At 41.7% G+C, this 16,068-nt stretch overlaps 1 protein-coding gene across 5 annotated transcripts in view; it reads right to left on the reverse strand.

The window, feature by feature from the left end:
* tox2 (TOX high mobility group box family member 2) overlaps positions 1 to 16,068 on the reverse strand; it is a 115,826-nt gene that overhangs the window by 25,491 nt on the left and 74,267 nt on the right. For all 5 annotated transcript variants that reach the window (XM_040158607.1, XM_040158610.1, XM_040158609.1 and 2 more), the window contains exon 4: positions 719 to 1,006. In XM_040158607.1, the coding sequence (XP_040014541.1) occupies positions 719 to 1,006 (288 nt within the window). The remainder of the gene's footprint in view (positions 1 to 718; positions 1,007 to 16,068) is intronic.

Consider the following 16,068-nt stretch of genomic DNA (forward strand, 5'->3'; position numbering starts at 1 on the left):
GCCTTAGCTTCAATACTAAACTGCACTTTTAGGTCTATATGTGTGCTATAAAAGAGACTGCTAACTAGAGAGCCTTTGGTAATTGCAGCCTATACATTATGTTTCACGCATAAGTTTTTCATATATCATTTGTTGTTTTAGAAACCTGCTCTATTTCTTGCAGTCCTTATGAATGCAATTACGGTTTGGAGATGCTAATCTGTGGAGGAGCAGGTCTGTGTGGAGCTGAGGGAGTAATCAGTGCGTATTCATGTTTGAGGGCTTGACAGATTGACTGATGCATGCTGTCGAGGCTGATGTGATGCTGATGGATTTACCCACAATCCTTTTCTCCATGCATCAGGGCTGACATGGCGACCACTGAACAATCATTCAGTTCCCCACTGGATTCCTACCTTTAAATGGCTGTTTTGGATGATTTGCAATGTCCGAAAAGCTTCGAAAATCATTTTAAAAGTCAAATGAATCCAATCTCTCATGTGCTCCATCATTATTTTTCCCCCTAAATTGCAACCCAGTTTCTGCTTCAGTATTTGTGTGTATGGATTACTAGTTTTTCCTAATTTCTTCCTGGGTATCTCAGATACAAAAAAATGACTTCTTCAAAGCCTTAGAGTTTTGGTACAAGCCAGTTCAGTTGACCAAGTTATACCCACAAACTAAAAGGGTTTAGTTTTAGGCCCGCAAAGAACGGCTCGGTCCACGTAATGCTACTCACCGAGGGCATTTGGCTGGAAACGAGGTGGCTGTCCTGTGCCAGCATGTTAGACATCATGAGTGTGGGCAGCTCTGGGTAGGAATACGGGTTGATGAGCCCATTGTGTGGCAGCGAATGGCAGAGGTAGCCTGTGGAGTCGTGCTCCATCAGGTGAAGAAGAGGAGGCTCGGGGTGGTTAGGTGGAGTGATGGGAGGGATCTCGTAGTCTTCATCCCCAGCTCCGTTTCCACTGGCGGTGCCGCCACCTCCGCCTCCTCCCCCGCCGCCACCAGTCTGACCTGTGTAGCTCTGAGTGGAGGGAGAAACACAGAAACAAAAATAAAAAGTGAGAAAGATTAGGCTTGATGAAGTACTGTATATTACACGACCAAACTGAAGCTAAGTCATACCTGATTTCTATACGGCTGTATTTCATATGGGTTTCAGATGTAAACATTCAGTATTGCCAAGTAGGAATAGTTATGGCGCCAAGTCCTGTTCATTTTCTGCATAGGCCATATTGGGTTACTGGAGTGAGTCCAACGCCCAGTTTAAACATCAGTATCACAGAAGATGAACAACCACATAACAAAATATCTAGTTTTTTGATAAAAAGTCATAGGTGCAAGCCTTTAAAACATAGGACAAAAGTCTATTACATCTCCCAAGGTGCATGTTGGTAAGAAACATCCAATCTCTAAACTTCTTCTTGTGTTGTCTGCTAATAGTCAACAATAGCTGAAGTAGAAACCCAAAAATACATTCAGCAGTTAAAATCAGTTTACTTTTGGAACATGGAGGTTTTTGTTTAAAAAATATTTTGAAATGGGAATTTACAGTGGTTAAAAATATCTTTGGGAACCAGCCGGTCCTGCTTTGAGAACCTTCCAAGATATTTTACCAACAAGAAAGATACTTGTTTTTGTCAGGTGTCTATTAAAAATGTAAAACAGGACACCCCTAAGCAATTTGGTTTAACGGTTTAACCACAGTTCTAGGTCGTGGAATCCAAAGCAACGTTAATTGTTACCATCAAGACTAGACTTCAGCTAACTATCACTTACGAAATGCATCTAGGGAAGGAAATGTTCTTTACCTTCTCCATGTTCATTAATATTGTGTATCTGGACAACTTGTTGTTTATCATTGCTTACCTTACTGTAGCACGGCACCTAAAAGAACTTGTTTTCTAATTGGCTAAAAACTCTCTGCTAAGCTCAATCAGTCCCAGTCCACAGTTAAATCACTGCCGGTAACCAAGCAAACTGTACTTCGGCATTGCGCAACATTAAAAGTTACCTTTCATTGTTGAAACATACTAAAAATGATGTAAACTGACAACAAACAAACTTTTAAAAAAGGATAACTGTTATTGGTACAATAATACACTTTGACTCTGTTTTGTGTCGTCTCCGCCTCATCCATCATTTTCATATATCCGGGAACCTTGTTGCTTACACAGTGTTATATAGGAAAAAAAATAATGATACATTGAGAACTGTAGTAATGTGATTCTCATTTTTTTGCTGAGGAGTCCAGCATAAACATTTATGGCACCTCAAAATGACAGCTGTACTATCTAACATTTGCTTAATCTGTCAGAAAAAAAGTAAATGCAAATGCTTTGTATACTATTGAAATTCTGATCTGTCATTTTGTTGGAGTAGGCATAATTTTGTTTCAAATGTTGAACGTCTCATTTTGGAACAAAAACTCAATAATCGCCAACAAAGGGGACCAACATCCTCTGTATTTTTGTGCTGTCGCACTAACACAGTAAGTCCAATCAGATCAGAGTTCTGCACAGAGCAAGGAGAAAAGAAAAATAGCAGGGAAATTCAACGGGGAATGAAAAGCAATTTTGTCTGAGACGATCCAACTTGACTCCCATTGTAATGACTGAGTCAAATTAATCATCACAAATAATATTCTGGTGTCAGCCATTCAAGGGTTTTTTAATAGAATTTTTATGATTCATGTCTAGCAGTATACATCAAACAGTCAGTTCTGCAACATTTCTGAAATCAATTCAATATCATCTTTGTGTAGGCTGTCATCCTCGGCAGCAGAGTGGTCATTTATCTCTCAAACAGATACTTCTAGAAAATAAGGGGCATGGGGAGATGGAAGAAAGGAGATGGATACAGGGGATGGATACAGAGGATACAGGGCACTTTTTTTTCCCCCCTCTTTCTCTCAACCCTGCTTTAGTACAAAGGTTACAGTAAATGTCTATTCTGCAGTTTTTTTTTTGACCATATCAGTTACAGTTTTGTTAAGCTACTGTACATAACAGAAGAGGTTGACCTCTTCGTGACTAATAAGCATTTTTCAGCTGCTTGGAATTAAAAAGAAAAAAGGCTTGTTTTACTGCAATAAAAAAACATCTGTCAGCATCAAAGAATATTAACAACGTAGGCTTAGTTGTGGTATAATGTTGGTGTTTGTTCATTTTGAAGTGATAGCAGATTTAAATCTTCAAGGTTTTGTGACTTAGCAGTGGGGCAAGCCTTTTGTTTCCATTTGGATCACAAATTGCGCCTTTATGTACATAGTGAAGGACAATGTGTTTTTTTTGTTGCCACAATAGCTTTCAGCAGGATGAAAATATACTGAATGTCTTATAAATGAATACTAATCTGAGGCCTTAAGTGCAATGAGAGGACTTCCATTTAGTCACAATACCTAGAACACCAAAACACCCATCTTTAATTTGACAGCAAAAAAGGACGTTAGCAATGTTTTATTGTGAAGCGAGAATGTAGACCCAGACTCAGCATTAATAGCACACTTTCATCTTCCCACATGTTACACAGAATGAAAAGAAGAAGAGAAAAAGAAGTGTGATTGCTTCAATTTGATTTGCTTTGTCCTGATGTGGTCTGCAAACCAGTTGATATTAATTTTCTGGACTGTCCTTTGAAGACAGATGTTTTTGTAAACCTTTGGGGATAGAGTTATTGTTTGGTCTAATGGACAAGAAAACGAACATTTCCTGAGATTCAATTTCCCTCATAATTGTTGGAAGGAAACTAAATTGTCTGCTGTAAACATTGGAGCCATTGTGTGAAGTGAGTCCCCGTGCGTGTCCCTCGGAGCGTTCGCGTTGCTGTCATCTTTCACTGTGCCTCACTATGACTGTGGTTGAACACTTTGTAATCTAAAGACCGCCACGCTTAGTCATTATCAAGCATGTTCATCAACCTTTTGTTTTCTCAGAGTATAAATATACATCCACGCAACAGAAACATTGTCCCGGTCCCATCCCTTGCTTTTGATTGTGCAAAGGGACGAGGACTGAGTATGTGTCATGTGTTAGATTGCTGTGAAGGCTCATCCAGTGCCCTTGATGATAAAATGTAAATACCAAGGACGTTCCCAGTTGGACTGTGGCACAATAAATTATTCATATGCCTCTATTCACAATGAGATTGCATGTACAGAACCACATGTACACTCTGGCTAATGTATACTCTTTTCTCCTTTAAAAGTAAAATCCAAACAAAGGCAATGTATTTGATGGATTGTATAGACCAGCGTGTGTCCTAGTATGGAATTGGCTTTTCAAACAAAAGCCTCCTCTTTTTTTTTTTTTTTTCCTATGAGGTACTCGTCATTGGTTTACTTACAATAGTCAAGGCAACACTCCTACCAAAGGCTGCATTTCACAGACTCTATTTTCTCACTGAAACATCCTTTATTTTCCTCCTCCTGATCAATACTACACACTATAGGGAACATTATTTCCAATACACAGTATGCTCAGTCTGCACAGCGAGCGAAACACAATCTGTAACATTTTAATTAAGAGACAGATCTCTCGACTGTAAGTGTTACATACCAGCACACCTTTCATTTGAAAGAAACAGATGAATAGACAGTTGGTCTGGGACTGAGAGAGAAAATAACATTGATTGGGGAGCGTTCCAGCTTGTCTCGGCACAGATCTCTCCCTCCCTCTGCGTGAGTATTCAAGGCCTTCTGGAGATTATATTGACTGTGGCTAATGGCTCATTATCTGTGCATTCTTCATCTTATTAGAATATTGTTGTGATGCCTGTAGAAATTTGGATTTGGGACCTAACCCAATTAATATGAAATTGTATATTCATTCTACAAAATGCTCTCAAATATAATTCACATTAAAAAAAAAAAACCAAGAAAAAAACATGCATGTCTTTTAGTATTTGTAAAACGCTACATGACCTTGGCATAATGTTGTATTTACACCTGAAACGATTAGACGATTTATCGCCCCAAACTAATTAGAAACTTTTTGATTGCTGATTAAGCATTTAAGGCAGTATTCAACATTTTCTTCTTCCAGCTACTCAATTGCTGCTTTTCTGTGTTTTTTGTCACTGTAAATGTAATATTTTGAGGGGTTTTGACTGTTGGTTTGGCCAAAACAAGCGATTTTAAGATGTCACCTTGGGCTCTGGGAAATTCACTTTTTTTTTCACAATTTTTCGACATTTCCCATTGATTCCATAATGAAATAAATCATTAGTTGTGCTCCCACGTGTTATTTTGCGGGTTTCTTAGTTTATTACCTTAAAAGGATCGTCATTAAACAAACATTATTTTGACAGGTGGCCCACACACTGTGAACATTTCCTCTTACAAATAATCTAGCTAGACATCACGTCACACACGCCGCTTGCTTGTGTGCCACACAAACGCAGAGTTTTGAGTCCTCCCAAGTCAGCGTTTGTTTCGGTGAGAGGGCGGGACCGACAGCTCGGAGACAGATGATGACAGATCTGCCTTACCACTAATGTGCACTTATCTGCCTATTGGAGAGCTTTGTCACAGTGGTGATTTATGCTTAAAATCCCCCACACACACTACCAGTTCCATCACCTCCGACACGCTTCGTTCCAACACCTTCCCATATCCGCCGTGCAGCACTCCAAACACAGAGACAAAGTCAGGCCCTGTTATCTTTCCTTTCCACGCAGTCCGGTTTGTAAAGAAAACGGTGGAATTATCTTTGGGAAGAATTCGAGAGCATCATCTATTTTCATTCACTCTGCCATTGCTCTCCCAAAGGAAGATTATACTGTATATTTATGAATGATCCTGTTTACTAGTGTACACAGAGCTCTTGTTTTAATGTAACAGCACAAGCAAATAGTGCCTGTCAGACTACAAAGATCACTTAGTAATCTGAATGGTATGAACTGTTCTGCTATCTCTGTTTTTTTGCACTGTTTGTTTTTCATATTCCTCTTTCTCTTTCTCTCTTCCCTCTTCCTCTCTCTTTATCCATCCATCTCTTTCTGTCAACTCAGGCTTAATTAAAGCCATAGCTGTTCTTGTGCTACAATATCATGTCAGGGGGTATCAACACACCACAAAGCCCTCACTAGCAGAGCCCAGAGAGAGGGAGGGGGAGAGGGTTGAAGATCCAGTTACAGCCACCCTACACCTCCACTCTCCCCTTCCTCCCTTGGCTGGCCCAACACCAGCCTGGCCTGTGCCTCACAGAGCCCAAACAGTTCTGGTCCCTGCTACACATTCCCCGATCACCCTCCTCCCACCCATCACCCTGTCATCTCATCTCTCTAAAACAGCCTGACTGCATTATTTATCTGTCACTATGTTACTGTTTGGAAATCATTAAAGGGGCAGTGGGGATGGGGATGCTAAACCACTGTGTACTCGGTTTCTGTCCGGTGAATGAATGGGATGGGAGGGTGGGAAGGAAAGAAGGTGGTAGAGAGAGAGAGATGGGGGGGCAGCAAGGGGGTGAGATGGGGAAAAACTGTTCTCAAAGGCACATTTTTTCTGGGAAATAAAATCCGGCTTCTATCTCCTCAGCACTGTCTGCAGCTATGTGAGAAGAAATGATGCTGCTTTGTGACAAAAATGCTTTTTATTTATCATTTCAGGAGGGAAAATGTGGAGGGAATGGAGAGAACAATTAAAGCGAGCACCGACCGTTCAAAGTCCAAGGATACAGATGGCCCCATTCACCCCAGATAAGGACCTGATTACTAAACTCCTATTGCCTAAAACCAGCCCTTCTAATTGCATATATTTTCCCCCTTTTCTTTTAAGTTTCCTTCCCCTCTTCTCCCTCATGTATCCTGTTCCCTGTGCTCGTCTCACTTGTCAGTCAAGGTCAGGAGGTCATCCTCATCTGATCGTGTGTCAGAGCAGATTAGAATCAGAGCTTTTGTGCCATGTCATATTTCATTATGCATTTGACTCATCTCGCAGGTCAATGGGTCAGTGTGATTTGATTGGATGACAGAAATGATATAATTTGTGTTTAACCCTAGGCTGTAGGAGGCTCTGAGTGGCGTACTAATGCATTTTGCAAAGACAGGGCAGGCCCTCTCCACAAGCGACTAATTTGAAGTGGCACACCAAAGAGTTGAAGGAGAGCCAGAGATATTGCACAACATGCTGAGGTTATAAGGGAGGCTTTATCAAATAATAAACACAACCTCCCTTGTGCCTCTGTTTCTGTCTATCTCTCGCATGCTTTCTTTTTACTCTGCAAACCAATGCAAGCACCCAGACATTAACTGCCTTCAGCGTCTAATATGTTACTTTTACCCTCCTTTCTTCTTTCTTTATCAAATTGATTCACTGAAAATGTGTCACCGACCCTCTTCTTTCTTGTTTTTTCTATTTCTCCCTCTCTCTGTCTCTGTTCCTTCCTCACTGTCTAATAGCACTTGATTTTGGCAAGAGAGGAGACTAATGGAGAGTGCTGTCAACAACAACAACCACATCATTATTGCTGAACATTCAACTGGAACACAAACAGCATTTAAATGGCTCCCAAATGAAAACAGCATAGAATACAATAGATATGTAACACTGGCAAAAAAAAAAATTAATTTATTATTTTAAAGAGGAATAACAACAGGTTTTATTGTTTAATAAATAATCATTTATTTATATTTTCCTCTGGTTTGCACAATGTGCACAGAAAGAGTTCAGGACCTCGTGGTAGTAATGATATGCTGCCCAGTATCAGTGTAAACTCAAACTGTGACCGCCATTAATGTGGTCGAAAAACAAACACGGGTGCACAAGATAGCTCAGGTTTCCCAGTAGTCATCTAGAGTGATTGGGATGCCGATGTTGATTCTGCTGTGGGTGACGGGGGACGAGCGGGAGAGTGGAGAGAGGGGCAGGAGGGTGGATGGAGTAGAAAACGGAGAGGAAGGAACAGAAGGGGGGGGGGCTCCAACATTTCAAATGAGGACCATAATCAAACTTATTGCCTGACAGGGTGAATCTAGGATTGGCAGACATACAGTATTATTTCCAGTCTCCTCTGTCTCTTCTGTTCAGAGCAACCATGTCTCCCGGAGAAGGCTTTTTGAACTTTGCTCATTGGCACACCACTGTCTGTTCTGCGAGGCTTAACAACAGCCACTGCCATTGCTGACCGCACAGAAGCTGCCCAGAGATTCAACAAGGCCAAAAACCAGCAGCCAGTCAAATTTTTTTTTCATTTTTAATGACTCTTCAGTTATCTACTTTTCTTCGCTCACTGTCAAAATCATTATTAGCATGTGGACAATGGTGCTTCTGTGTCTGAATGACAAAACTAATTATTGTTATAAGAACAAGTAAATGGACAAAAAAGCAGCACAATAAAGGGTTGGTGGATCTGTACCGACTGACTCTAACAATGTTGAAAATAACAAAGGGAGCGCTGATGGTGCAGTCATCCAAACAAACGTGCATTATTCTGAGAATTGTTAGGATCCTGTCACCCACAAATAACTCTGCTTTACACCAGGAGAAGGAGGGTGTAAAGTGCATGTGGCTGGTGAGAGTGCGTGTGCGTTTGTGTGCCTGTGTGTGTGTCATTTAATCTGTGTGACAAATGTATATCTGCATGCATTTCTGCCTGCACAAAACTGAGTCCTGAAATAGGTCCTGAAATCTTTTGTGCACATTTTGTAGGTAACTCGGAAAACTTAAAAAAAACACACAAAAAAAAACCAAAAGCCTACTGCAAAAGATTGTCTGCTCTTTGTGCGTGTGTGATGTCAGTGTGTTTTTAAGTGTCTCCCCTCCCTGGTTCAGAGTCAATGAGGCTGTGTATCGGAGGCTGGCACAGCTGGTGGGAGCAGGAGACTAACATCTGGACCCTCGTACTCTTGGTGCCATTGTTAATAAGAGGCTGGTAGGGAATGGAGGGGAGTAGAGGAGACAGCTCTCCGGTGTCAATGAACCTCCCTGTCTCTCACTAGAGCTCTGCACTGCAGCTCATACTTGATGCAACACAAAAGTTTCAACGAAGAGGCTTAACCATTGCAGCATACCAGAAACTAAGATGTCAGAGTTAGATCGCAAAAAGTGTAGTTGAATGTGCCTGGTTTTTGTAGTTTTTAGCAATGTTAGCAGTGTGCATCTAGGGATGGGGTTTTAAATTTTTGAGCACTTTTAGTTTATGACCAAATACCTTCAAAATAAATGACATTCCCACCAATCTCAGCTTTACTTTTTGTTCAGTCCTAATAAGCAAATGTTAGCATGCTGACATGCTATGTTAATTAACAACAGTGAACATGCTAAACATCAGCATGTTAGCATGGTCTTAGTCAGCATGTTAGTCTATAGCCATGCTAGCAGCCCTATGAGGCTACTAGCATAGACGCTTACTTTTATTTCAACTACAAATAGCAGCTCGGTGGCATTACCTGCAACAGGACGGGTCAGTTACAGAAAAGTGATTTTCAGTGATTTTCTACATTTTCTGGTTTCTGTATTGTCTTACATGGATACTGCCACCTGTGTTGCACTATTAGAGGATTAAAACTGCCACACAGATATGTAAATAAAATGTAAAAAATATACAGTAAAATCTATTTTCCCAAGGCTTTGAATATCTTTGCTGTATGTCGCTTAACAAGTTTAATAAGAAAAATTATTTAACTCATTTCAACTTTCTCTGCGCAGAGGAAGTAAGTCAACATGGATTAATGTCAGCTCTGGGCTCTTATCATACCTTGAAAAAAACTGCATCAATAATTAACCAAGTATTTTTGCTAACGAGTCTTGGTTCACTGGAACATTTTCCTCTCTAATAACACACAGTTTTTTTTTCATAGCTATGAGGGAAAAGCAGTTAAAGGCAAACTTTCTAAGTTTCATCTTTAAAAGAGACAGAAAATCTATGTGGTTATGAAAAGGCTAAGCGGACACTGGCCATTTCATGTCTTTTATATAGTCTGGCATGTGATCTAGCACAAGAGTGAGTGTTTGGTCTCTCATCATTCTATCCAGTGGGGTGAAAGGCCTAGACAAACACATTAAAGTTGCCATTAGTTTCATCTGATCACCTGGGGCAACAGGGGGATGGACAGCTTGGCAGAGCGAGGGCCTTACACAAATATACAGCTGTGCATTTATACGTGGTGCCATGTCAGATGAGTATTTCAAACAGAGGGCTTTTAAACAGGGCAAGAGCATGTGAGGAGGGTGAGGTGGGGGGTTTCCAAATGACTGTAAAAAGGCCATGGGGAGAGAGCTTTCCATCTTTCTGCTGCCGCGACAAATATGCCTGCACATCTTTTTGCTTTGTCTCTGCTCCCTGCTTCGTCAGCGAACAGCTATAGAAATATTTTGGCAGGCTGCTCTTTGTTTTCATTTTCACAAAAGATGTAGGGAGGGAATGAGAGAGAGAGAGAGAGAGAGAGAGGGAGAGAGAGAGAGAGAGAGAGAGAGAGAGAGAGAGAGAGAGAGAGAGAGAGAGAGAGAGAGAGAGAGAGAGAGAGAGAGAGAGAGAGAGAGAGAGAGAGAGAGAGAGAGAGAGAGAGAGAGAGAGAGAGAGAGAGAGAGAGAGAGAGAGAGAGAGAGAGAGAGAGAGAGAGAGAGAGAGAGAGAGAGAGAGAGAGAGAGAGAGAGAGAGAGAGAGAGAGAGAGAGAGAGAGAGAGAGAGAGAGAGAGAGAGAGAGAGAGAGAGAGAGAGAGAGAGAGAGAGAGAGAGAGAGAGAGAGAGAGAGAGAGAGAGAGAGAGAGAGAGAGAGTGAGAGAGAGAGAGAGAGAGAGAGAGAGAGAGAGAGAGAGAGAGAGAGAGAGAGAGAGAGAGAGAGAGAGAGAGAGAGAGAGAGAGAGAGAGAGAGAGAGAGAGAGAGAGAGAGAGAGAGAGAGAGAGAGAGAGAGAGAGAGAGAGAGAGAGAGAGAGAGAGAGAGAGAGAGAGAGAGAGACAGAGAGTCAGAGAGAGAGAGAGAGAGAGAGAGAGAGAGAGAGAGAGAGAGAGAGAGAGAGAGAGAGAGAGAGAGAGAGAGAGAGAGAGAGAGAGAGAGAGAGAGAGAGAGAGAGAGAGAGAGAGAGAGAGAGAGAGAGAGAGAGAGAGAGAGAGAGAGAGAGAGAGAGAGAGAGAGAGAGAGAGAGAGAGAGAGAGAGAGAGAGAGAGAGAGAGAGAGAGAGAGAGAGAGAGAGAGAGAGAGAGAGAGAGAGAGAGAGAGAGAGAGAGAGAGAGAGAGAGAGAGAGAGAGAGAGAGAGAGAGAGAGAGAGAGAGAGAGAGAGAGAGAGAGAGAGAGAGAGAGAGAGAGAGAGAGAGAGAGAGAGAGAGAGAGAGAGAGAGAGAGAGAGAGAGAGAGAGAGAGAGAGAGAGAGAGAGAGAGAGAGAGAGAGAGAGAGAGAGAGAGAGAGAGAGAGAGAGAGAGAGAGAGAGAGAGAGAGAGAGAGAGAGAGAGAGAGAGAGAGAGAGAGAGAGAGAGAGAGAGAGAGAGAGAGAGAGAGAGAGAGAGAGAGAGAGAGAGAGAGAGAGAGAGAGAGAGAGAGAGAGAGAGAGAGAGAGAGAGAGAGAGAGAGAGAGAGAGAGAGAGAGAGAGAGAGAGAGAGAGAGAGAGAGAGAGAGAGAGAGAGAGAGAGAGAGAGAGAGAGAGAGAGAGAGAGAGAGAGAGAGAGAGAGAGAGAGAGAGAGAGAGAGAGAGAGAGAGAGAGAGAGAGAGAGAGAGAGAGAGAGAGAGAGAGAGAGAGAGAGAGAGAGAGAGAGAGAGAGAGAGAGAGAGAGAGAGAGAGAGAGAGAGAGAGAGAGAGAGAGAGAGAGAGAGAGAGAGAGAGAGAGAGAGAGAGAGAGAGAGAGAGAGAGAGAGAGAGAGAGAGAGAGAGAGAGAGAGAGAGAGAGAGAGAGAGAGAGAGAGAGAGAGAGAGAGAGAGAGAGAGAGAGAGAGAGAGAGAGAGAGAGAGAGAGAGAGAGAGAGAGAGAGAGAGAGAGAGAGAGAGAGAGAGAGAGAGAGAGAGAGAGAGAGAGAGAGAGAGAGAGAGAGAGAGAGAGAGAGAGAGAGAGAGAGAGAGAGAGAGAGAGAGAGAGAGAGAGAGAGAGAGAGAGAGAGAGAGAGAGAGAGAGAGAGAGAGAGAGAGAGAGAGAGAGAGAGAGAGAGAGAGAGAGAGAGAGAGAGAGAGAGAGAGAGAGAGAGAGAGAGAGAGAGAGAGAGAGAGAGAGAGAGAGAGAGAGAGAGAGAGAGAGAGAGAGAGAGAGAGAGAGAGAGAGAGAGAGAGAGAGAGAGAGAGAGAGAGAGAGAGAGAGAGAGAGAGAGAGGATCCTGACCAATCACACTCTGCCAAGGATCCAGACATGCTGGCTGGGCTTTGGGCTGCAGCCAAACAAGAGAATTACTCATCTAAACTGGAAAGGTGGAATGGGCCTTTAATTCAGAGCACAGAGGGATGAGGTGATAGATTTGTCAAAGGTTGGACATAAAAGACTAAGGGATCATGTTCTACAATGGTTCATCAGAAACATATGGGGGTAAGATGAGAGACACAGGGGAGCCGTAGAGGACGACTTAATCATATTTATCAGACTGGAGTTTCTAGAAGTTTAGGCAGTGAAACTGTGTGACAGACATCATGTTTGTTCAAATCTGTTAACAAGAGCTCTTACACCACTAAATCTTTCATTAAAAAAAATTGAAGAATTAAAATATAACATGAAGACCTCATTATGAGTAGAGTCCTAGTGTGGTTTATAAACTTAATAATGATCACATCTGTTTGCTGCAATATAAAAAAAGACTTTCCATCGATCTACGATCTGTCTCTGCTTCTCTGTGTCTCACAAATCTGCCATTGGCACTCAAACACGTCCCTAATTACGATTACAACACCCAAGGGGCCAGCATAATCCTTGCCAGCAATGACTTACAACATAATAACCGAGATGAGAAATAGCATCAAACTTACTGTTAAAACATCATTCGAACTCCCAACATGTAAAACAGGCAGACAAACTTTCAAATCACTCGTTACCAGAAGCTGCATTTTACTAAAAGGGGAAGGAGGGCACTGCATTAACTTAAAAGTGAGCAGAAAATGCAAATGCAGTCTACTTTATCATCGGCCATTCAAATAGACCCTTTTTAACTCAGCAATCCATAATATTTCAGCTTTGATGCTCGGGAAATGGCCACAGCTCGATTGTAATGCTGAGCTGGATTCTGCTCTACTAGTAGCAGAACTAGTGTGACTGGCTGGGCTACACACACACTGTGCATGTTAAAGCCACATGCAGCGTCTTGGCAGTAAAGACGCTACAGCAGCAGCCAATCAATAAAACCTTGTTACGCTAATTGCAAGATCATAATCTCCGTTCCTACTTCTGCTGAATATCCAAACAGTCACTCCATTAGCCGAATTATTCCCCTGTGCAGTTTTCTCCATCTCTCACTTTCCACCCCCTTCCATTCCTTCCTCACGTTCTTTTTCCTGTGACATATTTCTCTCAAACAGCAGTTCTGCTAAATGAATTCATAAGTCAGGCAGAAAGAAATCAAAGCAAAGCATTGTCAAGGTAAAGTGCTGATGAAGTATACTGTTCCTTTCACTTTGCTGCGGAGCTATGAGAAGGCATCTCCACAGTGTGTTATCTTTGATCGCATCGCTCTCCGCTGTTCAGTGAAGTGTTAGCAAGAGAAATCCCACTTCAGGTGAAGGTCTACTAAGATCTTTACAGTTAAAAAAGGCTCTCTAGTTAGGAGGCGCTCTTCCACTTCCCACTGTGGAGATTTGGTGCTAGTGTTTCTCTCTTTTTGCTTGAGGGTCAGATCAAACCTCTGTGAAGACACCGGAACAAGCTCTTCGTCATCGGTTACTCTTTTCTACATTGTTGCCACGACAATGGTCAGTGGCCACGGGGGCAGACAAAGAGCTTGTTGATGCCAGGGCCAGGGTCCATGACCTTGTCATTGAATCACTAACACTTTGTCACTCCGCTGGGGGGGGGTTGGGGGCAGGAAGAAACACTGCAGAAAACTGAGCAGGGTCAGACCACGATGCTCATGGGAACATCGATATGACAATGGCACTGACCCTGTTTCCTTGTGACTCATCACGAGAACATACCCATCTAAGCATCTCACAATTTGATGTGGTGACTTGGTCAGAGTTACTCAACAGGGACATCCTTATGTCCTATAGGAATGTACCTTATGTATAAAAAAAATGCATTGATATAGGTGAGCCAGATTAAATAGAGCAATTACATGGAAGTGGGAGACAGCCAAGCACTGAGAAACATACTTTCACACAGTTTGAAGGTGGAACCGCTGACCCAATTGCATTTAAATGCAAGAGGGGGGTGAAAATGAGAGAAAGAGAAACAGAGTGAGGGAAAGAGCAAAAGAGAGGGAGTCAGGGGGAGTGGGAGAAAGCAATATAGAGAAGGAAAGTCATATAATAAAGCAGCAGGCAGAGGAGGGTGAGTTTTAGGCACTATGATTTGTTTCTCTTCAAGAATGAATATATTCAGGATAATACAGCTAATGCTTATACTGTATAACATTTAGCGGAATAAAACTAGTTAATAAGAAATGATCCCTTCAGCTATTTTATTGTGTTGCCAACAACACAAGCATAAGCACATTTACAGTTTCTTAATGTGTTTTAGGGTTAACTTCAACCAATCAGCCAAACACCTAATCCAATGAAAAATGCTTACTTAGATACAATATACATTTTATACTAATTGTTATGTATAGTTTTTTTGCAGTTAGCGTAGCAGAAACCAATGCACTTTACCAATTTGTACTGACAGGAATAGATGCAACACATGCAGAGATAGCTGCAATTTGATTGGCGGCTGTTTCGCAAATCTCTACTTCACACTAATTCTCAACGGGTTTTGAGTATGCAGTGTGTTTACAATAGAAATATGTCAACAACAAAAAAAGTACACACAAAACAATAGTATGCACACTAAAAATGTACGAGTATGCTGCTGATGTACAGTATTCTCCCACAATGCAGTTCCAAAAGGAAATGCAGGGGCTGCTAACAGCAGGATAAACTTTCAGTCTAGTGGATGGTGGTGAAACATCTCCAGAAACATCTCAGAAAACCAAAAAATAGGTGTTGCTCTTTTTTTTTTTTTTTTTTTTTTAAACATTTTGAAGTATTTTTGTAAAGTTTAATTGGCAGTTGAATTCTAAACACACAGTTTCACTGACATCTGACGGCACAAGTATTTTGTCATTAATTTCTTATATATTAAAACACGCAACAGTATTTAGTGTGTACAGCTGGTATGTATTATAGATTATAGATCTTCTTCAAGTTTCACTAGCATTAACAGCATCCTCAAAAATCAAGCAATGACTTACAAGTATACTTTTTTTAAGTATACTTCGTGACTGTTCCAGTGTGAGCACACTACATACTTAACATCTGCTTAAAATTAGTATACATTGTGGAATTAGCTAAGGATGCATATCACTGATTTTTGCTATTTCTTTCATCTCTATGTTTTGTTGTCGGAGTGTATGTCCACCCCTAAGGCCCTCCCTGATTCTAGCTGTCAGAGGGAGGGAGAGGCTAAACTTGGTGAAGCGGAGAATTGAGCGAGGCACATGTCAAATATGAGGGGATCTTGAGTAAACAAAGTCTAACACAGAGCAAAGCAAAATCGTCTCTCATCCCATCACCATCTTTCATGCCATTTCCCACTCTCTGTCTCTCTTGCTTCCTTGATCCTTACCTTTCTCCCCCTCGCTCTCTGTGTCTATCTTCTTTGCAACATTTGCGATGTGTTATCTATCCCCCAGTAATTCAGCAAAAAACATTGTGCACATCAGCAAGACTTGTAATCAGTCAATCAGCACTGCAGTAAAACTACATGTGCTGAATCAAAATGGGCGATAAAAAGCAGTTGTTCTCAAGATTTTTTAAACAGCCAAGTATCTGCATGGGAAATCTGTCAGATAACAGCACTATCCTACTGAAAACCACTTTGTGACAGACATATTTGTTGTCAAAGATATCTAAATAAACTTTAGGAATCATGTACAAGAAGCAGCATAAGAAGCACTGTGTCTCACTCTAGGCCCTGAGCCATGCTTTAACAAACCAGAGCATTAAGAAATTAAGCAAAACAACAACTGCAGAAGAAAC

This window comes from Xiphias gladius, chromosome 21 (genome assembly GCF_016859285.1).
Source record: "Xiphias gladius isolate SHS-SW01 ecotype Sanya breed wild chromosome 21, ASM1685928v1, whole genome shotgun sequence".
NCBI classification, from domain to species: Eukaryota; Metazoa; Chordata; class Actinopteri; order Istiophoriformes; family Xiphiidae; genus Xiphias; species Xiphias gladius.